We start from the raw sequence: 13,597 nt of genomic DNA, 5'->3' as shown, positions 1-13,597 counted from the left end.
GAAGATGGGATACAAATCAGATAAGTAAACAGGCAGTCCAAATTTTGACATTGCAAAGCAGTTTTCAGGAATATGTATTTATGCACTGGTATGTGTAGGTATGAATATATGCTTATGTACACCTGTATCGTCTGTCTGTCTGTCTGTCTATCTATCTATCTATCTATCTATCTATCTATCTATCTATCTATCTATCTATCTATCTATCTATCTATCTATCTATCTATCTATCTATAACTAACTAACTAACTAACTAACTAACTATCTTCTTGCACAATAAAACTCATAGCATTCAAGCTTTGAATAGGACTGACTTAGCCCGTAGTGTTTTAATGCTTATCATTAATTCAAGGATCTGACCTCCCTGTTCTTTTGTAGCTATGTATATTATTCTATGTAAAACAGTATTCAGAAATTTAGTGTGAAAATACAGCATGGGAAACTTTGTAGCTGAAGAGCACAATATGAATGCACAATGAAATTCTGAACAGAAAAACTGCAGTTCTTCACTATATAATACAATAAACATAATTCAAGTGTTTATGCTAAACACTTGCAAATTTATTTTTTGATGGCGAGTTAGTTATCCTTGCCTCCATGGATGCTATTTTACCTTGATCTTTCACCAAGAAATTTGTAGTGACAAGAGGTGGGACTTGCCCACGTACTCCTGTGATGAATGGCTCTGACCCACGGTTATTTCTGTCATCTTCAATAACCTGAATCTAAAATGGGAAGCAACAAGTTAGCACTACAAAAGATTTTAGCAAAGGTTGTGATAATATAACTTATATTTCTAATCCCTAAAGGAGGATATCCATTTTACACTTCTGCTTGTTTTGCTAGGTTTGAAATCAACAGTCCAAAATTAGTGGTGTAGCTAAACAAATTATACATTGCAAATGTCCACTTCAATATATGCTGTCTATAAAATTTATAAAGTCATTGTTTACACTTCTTTCTTTTTGCAACTGGACAGTCAAGTTATAGCTGAGAATTTTATACTGGACTATTACAATAGCATTTTTGTTTAACAGGTGTTTCTTCTCGCTCTCAGTATTTAAATAAACTGCTTTAGGAGTTTCGATAATCAATACAAAGGCATTATGCTAAAAAATGTGGGGGGAAATCAGCTCTCATTGAGATATGCTAGGCTACCTTAAACAAGATTGCAAGAAGAAGTCATCCTGGAAACCAAAATGATCATCTGAAGAAACTAGTTGTCAGAGAAAAGGCAAGTTCAAAACTATTTTGTACCCTAGTTTTCTTCCCTCTACTTCCCTCCCTGCTACATGCCTAGAGACAGTCTTTGTATTTTGGATGCAGCAATCCAATCCCTGAAAAAGAATTCCACATTTTTGTTGCATACTTTTTGAAACTTGTTTCTAAAAAATCTTAGGCCAGATTTTTCAAAACAACAATCTTTTTGGCTATCAGTATCCTGCTTCACCAGTATTGCTTCACTAATACTATTCCTTCACCATGGAATTCTGCTCCACTAAAGCTATTGCAAAATTTTCTTATAGGTTAAGAAAAGTAGTAGTAATAATTTGTTAGTTAGTACTACCTGATAGGGATTCTACTCCTAGTCATTCAACGAAGAGCATTGCATGCAATGTACTACATAATTACTTTCTAATACTTGGGTTATAACTATATTCCTTATAATGTTATCCAAAATAATTTGAAAGTAACCTTTTAATTTATCATCCAATTCACCTTTCTAACTGGAATACTTCAACTTCCTATTATTAGATTATTTTAAACAATATCTCTTATGATGAAAATGACTATGTGTCCCTTGATCTGAAAGACATTTATAATGAGATTGCACAGAAAATTGAAGTGACCACACCAAGAAGACCTTTTTTTTGTTCCAGCTGTAAAAAACTAAGCGAAGTTGGTAACATCACCAATCTCTTTTATGTGTTGTGACCAAATTCAGCCCATTCCCAAGACAAAACAATGTAGGAGCAATAGGCAAGTGACATTCTTTGTCTTCATAAAAACAATAATATGAACTGCTGCTTAATTAAAATGAATTAATTAAAAAGTAGCTGTTAAATTCATGCTACGGTAGGTATTCAATACATTACATGCCCAATTTATTCTTAAATATTAATCCCAAGTATATGCTAAGTATGTAATGATTTATCCAGGGGTTATTTGCTTACACAAGTCTAGAGTTGGAAGGAAAATATATAACCTGCTTATCTTTTGTGGTTTTAAATGCCAACCTTCTATTGCCCCTTGATTTTTGAGGTACAGATGATTTCAACACTTGTGGTGTTTTATTCTGTTTATCGAAATGTGAGCAGAAAAAAAGGAAGAGGAAAGGTGATGGACTAACACCAGGGGTGGTTAACAAGGGGAAATATTTTGCGGATATACACAGGCAGCCACTGACATGCAGACAAGAGCAGACAGAGAGACAACGCACTTACTGGGCTAGGAATTGCATCAGGATCTATTCTGTGCCTGGGTTTCTGCTGAGGTGGCAGCTCATTGAGTTGCTTTTTTGTTTGTTTAAAAGAAAAAAAGAAGTAAAATTGCCACAAAAAAGGGAAAAGAGAGAGAGTAGTAAAATAAAAAGTACCAAGCAGTGTTACTCCTGTCTATCTTTATTTCTAGCACTGTTAAATATATTCATCAGGACAGTCTCCATGCAAAGGGGCGGGGCGGAGATAATACTTGGTAAGGTTTTCACATTTTATCTCCATGAAATTACATTAGAGGGAATCCTCTCTTGATGAAATTGGCAATTCTCATGCTTAGTGTTTTCAGAAGAATTACAGATTGAGAGGTATGTTCAAGTTCTCTGAAAATGCCTTTAAAGGAAAAGCAGAAAAGAAAGCAGAGCTGCTAACCACTTTCTTGTTGGTAAACCTCAGCTTTGCAATATAGAAGGCTGTATTTCTTTTCATCAGCTAAATTGGCATTGCAAAGGCACTTTCAGGTACTCTGGGGAGAGCCATTGCAACTACCACCGGATATTTACAAAACCCAGAATACCATCATAACATTCATTGCATTGGAGAGGATAAGTTTGTAGTACTATGAGAGATTTGGGTCCTTTGAAACTGGTCACAGATTGAATCTGAATCTGGTCACAGATTCTTAGAATCCAGTCCATAGCACTGTAGGGTTTACAACATGCTGTTATGCTAGCCAGGGTCTCCTTAAAAAAAGCAGATAAATGTCAGTATGCCTCACTTTAGTAACTGTGAAACAGCCAATCACATGCCTAGCGTGATTACTGGCCCCTATTTCAAATATGCTTTCCATATATTCAAATAATCAGCCTAAGCTATCAAGATTATTCATGTGGACAAACATGGACTAAGCATGATAGTGTTCCTATTAGTTCCTGTAATCCTTTTTGAGCTCTGGCATGATCACAGGAAATGCAGTAGGCAAATTTGTGATAATCTAATCAATATGCTATTTCTTTAGAAGCACAACTCTGGAAGCAGTTAGACTGCTAAGATGGATAAGAAAAGTAGTGGGCAAAAAAATGCCCTTTGGCTGTAGGAAATGACTATGAATTAAGCAAATGCAGAGGAACCAAGAGTCTTGGTTTTCCTTCTGCACCACTTTCTAGAATAGGATGTTAAATTCCACAAGTGATCTGGCTCACTTACAGGGCTAGGAATGGAGTCCGGGTCAAGTCGTTTGGGCGGAGGTGGTGCTGCAGGCTGACTCCCATAATTTGCTGGTCCAGGGAAAGCTGCACCATACACTGGTTGAGTTCCTCTATTTTGCCCAAAAGAACCTGAAAAAAATGATACAGCTTTACCTTTATTTGAATGCATAACAGAATTTAAAGGGTCCAGAATATTAATCTCTCTATTTCTTTTACTAAACTCAGATTCTGATTATACCACTCAATGCTTCAATTTTGAACAATTTTACTTAGAATTCTAAATTAAACCTTAATTGAATAATGCTTTTCAGAGGATCACCTCTGAAATTTAAGCTGTATTAATTACTTTAATACATCTTAACAATATTTCCACAGAAAAGTTTTGTAAAATTGGAATTTCAAATTGGGGCAGAAAAGTGGCATACAGAATCACCCATATATTATAAAGAATAAAGCAGCAGAAAAAGTTGTGTTGGAATATTTGTTTCTATCTGGATTTTCTGAACTTTTCCATATTTTATCACTATGTATATATCAGAGCTTCACAGCAAACAAATATCATTAGGTGTAACCTGTTAATTTTAATGAGATAACAAATAAGACTCTTTTTCTTGGGATTCATCCCACTGTGCTTTTTATTGAAAGATATCATATTCCTGTTTTAGAAGTTTCACATCTGGGGATAATTACTTTTAGCATCCATAAGATTTGAACATTTTTTTAAAAGTACAGTTCTCAATTGTTAAAAAAAATATTGCAAAAAGCTATATGAAAAATGCTACTGGAAAAATCTAGAGAAAAAGGCTACATGTACCACAGTAGAAATACTACACTTGGAATTGTTTTGCTTAGATTTAATGAAGAAATGGATATTTTATTATATGAAATTATTATTCAGAAACTTAAGAGAAAAAAGAGATACTACCATTTCCCTGAAAATAAGCCCTCCCCGGATAATAAGCCCAATTGGGCTTTTGAGTGCATGGGCTAAAATAAGCCCTCCCCGAAAATATGGCAACACAGCAGCAGGCATGAGGTGTCCATGCTCATTTCCCCCTGCACCTCAAAAATAATAAGACGTCCCCGAAAATAAGGCCAAGCACTTATTTTGGGGGTCAAAAGAAAATAAGTCCCTATCTTATTTTCGGGGAAACACGGTAGTATCTATTATACAACTCAAATGAAATACTAAGATTCTACCAAGCACCACCCCATCCCTCAGTCCAAATCCAATTCAGAGGGTTAAGAGGAGCCTCTGAATCAAATGCTGCAGGATAAGAAGTGTAGAGAGAAGCTCACCCACATGAATATTTCCCAATAGTGTTTGGGTGCAGCCCATTGACCTTTCCTTAGATGAAAGCTGGGGACCAATGAACGGATCATTTTTTACAACATACCATTTTGCTGCAGTGCATATCCTTGTTGTGAAGGATGGACAGGAGGTGGTCCCTGCAATCCTGTTACTGGTGGCCCAGGAGGTGGTCCTGTCATAAGTGGCTGAGGTGGTGGTGAGGTCACATGATTTGGCTGGGAAGTGAGCAGTCTAGTAACTGGTTGTCCAGGCAACAATGCACCCTGCATTGTGGGAGGCCTTGAAATCCCCGCAGCAGCAGGATAACTGGATATTCCAACCCCAGCAGCTGAAGGTGGGGGAGCAAATAGGGGAGGTTGAGCAGACGTATGCAGGGCTGATGGACCCGATATAGGTGGCTGAGCTATTGGAAGACCCTGAGACAAGGTGGTAGGAGGCAATCCATGAGATATATTGGGAGGTGGTGGTCCTTGGCCTGAATATAACATATATTGCCCAGATCCAGGTGCAGTAAAACTTCCTGAGGCTGGTGTAACCGATGTTGGAGGACCTGAGGAGGAGATGCATCGAACAAAATTTAATAACTGTTTCCATTTTGATAGTTTTGGTTAACATACTGTATATTGATGACTGAATTTTGTAATGTTCCTTAACAAATAACTTGACCTATTTTGTATTCTAGAGTTACTTTCATTACACATGTATTTTCAATAACAAAGAAAATTCAGTACATATGAGATTTCAGTACATATGAAACCATACTGATTACCTCAATTACCCATACTCTTTAATATAAAAGACATATTTGAACTAGGGAACAGCTCTTAAATTGGACTAAAAATCAAAGACTGGCAATAATGCCAATCCATTAAAGTCCAGATCAATTTGAGGGCCCTGAATCAAAGCAACAGGACGTGTTCTCCAGAGGGCTTACTGAAGAACCATCAGAGTCCTGCTGTGCCAGGGGTGCAATTAACTTTAATCCTATCATAGCTGTCCTGGGGGAGAAGAGGGGGGTGGCAAGTGGGTGTGGTTCATATTTTCCAGGAAGTAAAATGTCTCAGGAATTTTTGCCAATGGCAAGCAAGTGTGCCACAAAAGAAAAACAGATCAATTAAGAATTCAATTCAGTCATACATAATAAAGAGGGGAGGCTTTCTATACTGTATGCAAGAAAATTATAGGCCCCTAGTTTCATTATTTTGTATTCCTTAAATAACCTGACCAATCTTCAAACTAAGTGACTTCTGTGAAATGATATAAAGCAATAACAAAGTCTTGACACTGAAATTTAATTCCACTGATTGATAATGCATCATCTTAAAGTGCAATGTATTTAGTCTGGATTCAACAATTATTCTACACACCTATTCTACACACACACACACACACACACACACACACACACACACACACACACACACACCTCTTTCAAATTCAAGTAATATATAAAGATGGAGAACCTATGGCACGTGTGCCAGAGGTGGAACCAGAGCCCTCTCTGTGGGCAGGCGCATCGCCACCAGCTGCTCTTCTGGTTTCCGGTGCACCAGCTGGTCTTTGCGGGCGCTGAAGAGCCAGAAAACGCCCCCGCAAAAGGATGTTTTGGGGCTGTTTTCTGGCCGTTTTTCCGACTGAAAACAGCCCAAAACCGGCCTGAAAACAGCCCAAAAAACCTGGCCTGAAATGACCGAAAAATTGCCAGAAAACAACCCAAAAATGCCCTGAAAATGCCCCCCAAAATGCCCTGAATAAACTGTCAAAAATGCCCCCAAAACAGGGATGCACGCACATTCTGGTTTGGGCACTCAGTGCCATCACTGACCTATGCTGTACTATTTTAAATTAGGAGCAGGCAAACCATAGACCACATATGGATAAGACCACAAATACAGCCACAAATTTTAATACTTAAATCGATCTTTCTCAACATGGTACTCTGAACATAAATCATAATATATGTCATAACTATCATAACTGTTTCACATAATCCATGGAAGTATCACGAAGTCTCATTTTGGACCATGCAAGCAATATTTCTTTCCTTTAGGATTAGGCAGAATACTTTTTAATTACCCATTTTATGCCTCTTTCAGCACTCCTGTTAAACCTATCCCCTGCATGATTTATTTGGTTATAACTTTGCATGTTGTCCTCCACTATACTGATACACACTACACAAGCTTTTATTCCACAAGTACAAAACCGATGAGAGTTTCAAACAAAAGCAATGGGTGTGATTTTAAACGCTGTAGCAGGGGCAGGCAATTCATTTTCACAAGAGGCCACTTTTGGGACTGTTGTGGAAGTTCACTGCTGCTCCCCTGGGCCAGACAGGGATATGTGGCCAGAAAATGCTCAGGTTTGCTCTACAGATATATCATAATATATTAGCAGAAATGTCTGCTTCAAGATTGAAAGTGCCTTGAATCGTTCTAAAAACCAGCCGACAATGTGTGTTTCAAATCAAGATCAAATCTGGGTGACTTCAAGCCCTGCCCATGTCATTTTTTGGCAACCAAAGATTGGTGATGGCCTTCTGGGATGTTGATTTCATTTTCCAACCTATAGTCTTGGCATCTCTTGGTGGACACATCTTCAATGCCAACCACTCCTTAGCTGGTCAGTGGTCTGTAATATTTACCAGCTGCAGGATACTTTTCTCTTCATAGTATTTGCAATATGAGAAGCCACTGAGTATGTGTATGTTTAGGAGGATAATCTTTCCTGAAGAAACTTCCAAACCAAACCACCCACAACATGCCAATGTTACCACTTCTCACCATAGCCCAGTCCAGCTGGGGATGGGACAGAGGAGGATCCTCTGCCTATCTGCATTTCTGCCACCTGACTAGTCAGCTGTTGGGTGCTAGTTGGAGGCAGTCCATATTGCTGGAAAGCAGGAGTGTGAGCCATTGAAGGAGGTGCTGGGCCCGCCATGAACTGTTGAGAAGCAGATGATCTGCAGGGAAGAGAATGCAGACAGCGCTTTATTAACATAGGTCACTTAGGTTACATCATTGCTTATACTTAACCCTGGAAAGAGACAAATCAGTTCTTGGATTGTGATGAATCTAAAGTCCTTTTTCAATTCAGAACTGGAAATCTGAATAATTGTATACTTTATGTCACTTTCTGACAATATCATGTATGGACAATGGATAAGATAAAGCAAAAAAATAACTTTTAAAGTGTTTACATCTAAAGTGTTTAAATTTGGATATAAATGTCAGGAAGTGACTTTCATAGAGAACTTAATTAGACAGAAATAATCTGTCTTTTCAGACAATGTCAATTATGTTTGTACATATAAAAGGGGTGCAATACATGAATCTGTATATTGCACACTTTTTATATGTACAAATAGATTGATAGAGGCTCTGTTTCTCTTCAGATCGTATAGAGGCATTTGTTGGCAGCTCCTTAAAGAAGCCACACCTTTTCTTGAGATCCCAAAGCTATGGCTTCTGATAGATGCAATGAAGACAACCATGCAGCATTCAAATAGCATGTGTTGTTATTATTTATATTTAAAGACTAGATTAAAAAATGACTTTTGGTAAGATGGCAGAACTGTGGGAAGGAATCATATTCCTCTCAAATAATATTTCAAATGAAAAAATGGATTTCATTTCTTTAATACTTCCTCCTAGTTTCTTATTCTGTTATAATTTCATTGCCTTTATTTGTAATTTTCTTATCAGTTTGCAGTTTGAGGCACAGCCACTGGAAAGAAAGAAATTTCACTTTACTTGAACAACCTTACAGTGATATTAAAAGAGTGGATATAATAATTTGTGTTCAACTTTTGCTAGTCAGATATTTTCCTGCATTACTGTAGATGCAGCCGGAGAATCTGTGCAATCTTTTATTATTCCTTGCCAATACAAAGTCTATTACATATTGGTGACTGAATCACTGACCCTCTGCTGGTTTGTTATTCATGAGTCTCCTAGATTTGTACTCTCTGTAAAGACACTCACGGTAAAAAAATAATAATATCCTAACAATGGGATATAATATTGTTAGTGCTTGCCAATCATTTTAAAGGATTTTAGAATACTCAGGTAAGCACTCTTATCAATAGAAGAGGATATATGCAGCTCAGGGTTGAACTGTGCTTAGTTGTTTGCTTACACTCATTTCATTATCCAATTAGATGACATCTTCCACACTAGAACTCCTCAGTGCACTGAAGAAGTTACCTAATCAGATGAAACATCTGCAAGCAAACAATGAAACTCAAACAGCACCAAGGACTTCACAAACCAACTGCATTGTTGGAATGCAGTTAGTCTTCGGGGCAAGATGGTCCCCAGGGACGCCAGGCCCCTTGCACTCACTGCTTCCTGTGAGCACGCCCGGGGGCGGGGACAACCTCTCATTGGTTTCAGGGTGACCCCATAGATCTAAGGCTGACTGCATCACGAGGTTGTAGATCAGTGTCTGGTTGGCCTGGGCTGGGCCGAGATGCTGCAGGCCAGTCCTTTGCTGTTTCCAGGGCAGCCCTGTGGGCCAGATCTAACCACATTGCGGGCCACATTTGGCCCAGGGGTCTTGAGGTTAACACCCGTGCCTTAAAAGATGAGCATTACACAACTCTAAAAACTTTCTTTCCACTTTTTTCATGTAAGAGCATAGCAATAGCAATTAGACTTATATACTGCTTCACAGTGCTTTATAGCCCTCTCTAAGTGGTTTACAGAGTCAGTCTATTGCTCCCACTTTTCCACTTTGGAAGGCTCAGTCAATGTTGAGCTGGTAAGAATTGAACTGCCGAAATGTTGGCATCCAGCAGTCAGCAAAAGTAGCCTGCTAATGGCACCACCATAACTTAACTATTGTTGTGGTGTTATACTTATGCATAACTATTGTCACACATTATTTGCCTGCCTTCACAGTTTTCTAGACAACCAGGGAATAATAAAAGTTATTACAATCCTAGATAAAACCACAAGCAATATACTGTAACTAACAACTGTTAGAAACAATAAAAATACAAAACTAAGACAAGTTTCCTTAAAATAATGAAATTACTTAGGTTACTATGACTAAGTGTCTAAAGGGATGGCAAAAAGAAGCTAAGCTGTTCCTTTTAATCTAAAGAGCCCTGAATGGCAGCTGGGGGCAGAGTCATAATCTGCACTCAATAATAGATTCCATTTCTAGACAGCAGCAGAAGTCTGCACTTGCATTATAATGCCTCATCAGGATCAGGCTATAACAGATGGAAAAAGAACATGGGAAGGATGAGAAAATTAAAGGAAGAAGTAATTAAAACATCTATGACGACGGGAAAAATAAGACCAAGAAACATGAAAAGCAGAGACCTATTGTCTCATACCTGCGTAAACTTCACTAAGCTGAAAGGGATTTAGTTTTAAGTATATGTACACCAGCCAGGATTATAGCTGCACAATGAAAAGAAGCTGTCAGAGGTCATTCCCATCTTTTTCCGGGAAACTTAAGTTAAAAAAAAAGATATAGTGAGGGTAAAAGTACTTTCAACTGACACTACAGAGGTATAAAGAAGCATGTTTTTAAAGCCAACATCTCCCAATTTATTAAGAGCTATTTAAGACTATGAGAATACTTTCTGAATCAGAGGATACTGTATGCCCATTATTTTAAAATTATTGTTTAGCAGTTTCGCATACAGGGAAAACTTTATTTATTGATTTATGGAGTGCTTTTTGCAGTTTCTGTAATATAGCTAATGTTGCATATCCTTAAAAATATGAAACACTATATGAAAAAAAATCAATAAAACACCAGACTATAAAACTAATGAGTATGGAATGAATAATTCTAATTCATGCTTCTACTAGTAGCAGCACTATTCATTATAGATACAATCTCTCACTCTAGTGTCACAAAAGCTCTTTGGAGCATCCAAAACTTCTTAAATGTTAGGAGTGAGAATGCCAAACCTTTCTCATCAGTGCCTGTTGCACAAGAGCTCCTGCAGAAAATGCTTGCTTCCAAGTTCCCCATCATCTTTCACGTGAGATAGGAAATCTCCACAAGAATAATCTAGAGGCAAATCTACAGCTTACGGCAAAAATATGGCAAAATAGAATGCCATGTTTTTTGTCTTCCCATCCCATAAATATCAGGTTCACATCCCGAGTAGCCTTTTCTTAAATACCTTTGCACGGGAACTGTAGAAACAGATATCCCATTTCGTACATCTCCTTGTCCAAACTGACTAAAGGCAGGTTGTTCAGAAGGGATTAATGTTCCAGATGTTGATGCAGATGCTCCAGATGAGGTGGGAGGAGCTCTTACAGGACCTGGAAGTATTGAATTCCATTATCAGGATTCCACATCAGTTATCAAAATTGTTGGCATGACCATTCATAAAAACAACATGAAATAGACCCACAGCATTAAATGTAATATATTATCCTTTCAGGTACATTTTCATGCTACACAAGAATTTTATTATGAGAAGAAGAAAATAAAAAATAAAGATTAGCTACATATAACACTTGGCAGAGGACCCACCAAGCAACAGGAGAAAATGCTCTTGTTTAAGTGAGAGAGAGAGAGAGAGAGAGAGAGAGAGAGAGAGAGAGAGAGAGAGAGAGAGAGAGAGAGAGAGGGAGGGAGGGAGGGAGGGAGATCTATGTTAATGACAATTTAGTCATGAACAAAAGCATGCTGTTCTGTTCAAACTCTGCAATTCCTCATGCAGACAAATAAAACAGGTAAACTATAACTAGCTCTTCAGATCGTTTATTCAGTGTGTCATGTGCATGAGGGATTCTAGCTTGTCCCTTTCACTGTTTTACCCTGATATAATGCAATGAAAAGTAAGGGAAAGGAAAACTAAGTCTTGTTACTTAGTAGAGGAACAAAGGCCAAAGTCCTTCAGCAGATTGGCACGTATTAAGATAAATCAATCTTTATGATTAATGAACAGATCAGCAACGCAAGTTAGAATACAATACAATAGCAGAGTTGGAAGGGACCTTGGAGGTCTTCTAGTCAAACCCCTGCCTAGGCAGGAAACCCTATACCGTTTCAGACAAATGGCTATCCAACATCTTCTTAAAGACTTCCAGTGTTGGGGCATTCACAACTTCTGGAGGCAAGCTGTTCCACTGATTAATTGTTCTAACTGTCAGGAAATTTCTCCTCAGTTCTAAGTTGCTTCTCTCCTTGATGAGTTTCCACCCATTGCTTCTTGTTCTGCCCTCAGGTGCTTTGGAGAATAGTTTGACTCCCTCTTTTTTGTGGCAACCCGAGATATTGGAACACTGCTATCATGTCTGCCCTAGTCCTTGTTTTCATTAAACTAGACATACCCAGTTCCTGCAATCGTTCCTCATATGTTTTAGCCTCCAGTCCCCTAATCATCTTAGTTGCTCTTCTCTGCACTCTTTCTAGAGTCTCTACATCTTTTCTACATCGTGGCGACCAAAACTGAATGCAGTATTCCAATTGTGGCCTTACCAAGGCATTATAAAGTGGTATTAACACTTCACGTGATCTTGATTCTATCCCTGTTTATGCAGCCTAGAACTGTGTTGGCTTTTTTGGCAGCCGCTGCTCACTGCTGGCTCATATTTAAATGGTTGCCCACTAGGATTCCAAGATCCCTCTCACAGTTACTACTATTGAGCAAGGTACCACCTATACTCCATCTATGCATTTTGTTTTCCTTGCCTAAATGTAGAACCTTACTTTTTTCACCATTGTATTTCATTTTGTTAGATAGTGTCCAATGTTCAAGTTTGCCAAGATCCTTCTGAATCTTAAGCTTATCTTCTGGAGTGTTGGCTATTCCTGCCATCTTGGTGTCATCTGCAAATTTGATGAGTTCCCCATTTATCCCCTCATCCAGATCATTGATGAAGATGTTGAAGAGTACTGGGCCTAAAACAGAGCCTTGGGGTACATGTAGCTGCAGTTCCATTGAGAACTACATGTTGAGTGCGGTTAGCCAGCTAGTTATGAATCCATCTGGTGGTGATGCTGTCTAACCCACATTTTTCTACTTTATCTAATAGTAGGTTAAGGTCTACTTTATTAAATGCCTTGCTGAAGTCCAAGTAAAATATATCAACCGCATTCCTTTGGTCCACTAATTTTGTCACTTTGTCGAAGAATGCAATAAGATTAGTCTGGCATGATCTGTTTTTGACAAACCCATGTTGGCTTTTGGCTTTTACTTTGTTTACTTCTAGGTGTTCACTAATTCGTTGTTTGATTATCTTTTCCAGAATCTTCCCTGGTATTGAGGTCAGGCTGATAGGTCTATAGTTTTTTGGATCTATTTTTCCCCCTTTTTTGAAAATGGGAACCACATCAGCTCTTTTCCAGTCCTTTGGAAGTTCCCCGGTGCTCCAGTATCTCTGAAAGATATAGTTCAGTGGTTCTGAGATCTCATCTGCCAGTTCCTTCAGAACCCTGGGGTGTAATCCATCCGGTCCTGGTGATTTGAACTCGTCTAGAGTAGACAGGTGCTCACTTATCATTTTCTTCCCTATTTCAACTTGTGTTCCTAATCTGATTTTTGTGATGCTGTTTTGGTAGGTTGGACTGTTTTATCCCTTTGTGTAAAGACAGACACAAAAAATGAGTTAAATAGTTCTGCTTTCTCCCTGTTGCTTGTCATCTTCTTGCCATTTTGTCCC

At 38.3% G+C, this 13,597-nt stretch overlaps 1 protein-coding gene across 3 annotated transcripts in view; it reads right to left on the bottom strand.

The window, feature by feature from the left end:
* The window catches only part of SEC24C (SEC24 homolog C, COPII component), a 47,304-nt gene that overhangs the window by 19,952 nt on the left and 13,755 nt on the right, over positions 1-13,597 (bottom strand). For 2 of the 3 annotated variants that reach the window (XM_087702216.1, XM_087702218.1), the window contains 6 exons: positions 11,104-11,248; positions 7,739-7,917; positions 5,041-5,505; positions 3,642-3,772; positions 2,445-2,513; positions 614-725 (listed from right to left, as the gene is read on the bottom strand). In XM_087702216.1, the coding sequence (XP_087558342.1) occupies positions 614-725; positions 2,445-2,513; positions 3,642-3,772; positions 5,041-5,505; positions 7,739-7,917; positions 11,104-11,248 (1,101 nt within the window). The remainder of the gene's footprint in view (positions 1-613; positions 726-2,444; positions 2,514-3,641; positions 3,773-5,040; positions 5,506-7,738; positions 7,918-11,103; positions 11,249-13,597) is intronic. The other variant, XM_087702217.1, reaches the window with a different exon arrangement.

Source organism: Thamnophis sirtalis, unplaced genomic scaffold (assembly GCF_051295495.1).
Source record: "Thamnophis sirtalis isolate CommonGarterSnake01/CBP01778 unplaced genomic scaffold, rThaSir2_p1.2 scaffold_15, whole genome shotgun sequence".
Classification (NCBI taxonomy): domain Eukaryota; kingdom Metazoa; phylum Chordata; class Lepidosauria; order Squamata; family Natricidae; genus Thamnophis; species Thamnophis sirtalis.
Note: the sequence above shows the minus strand (reverse complement) of the source record. Positions and strands in the feature narration are given on the sequence as shown.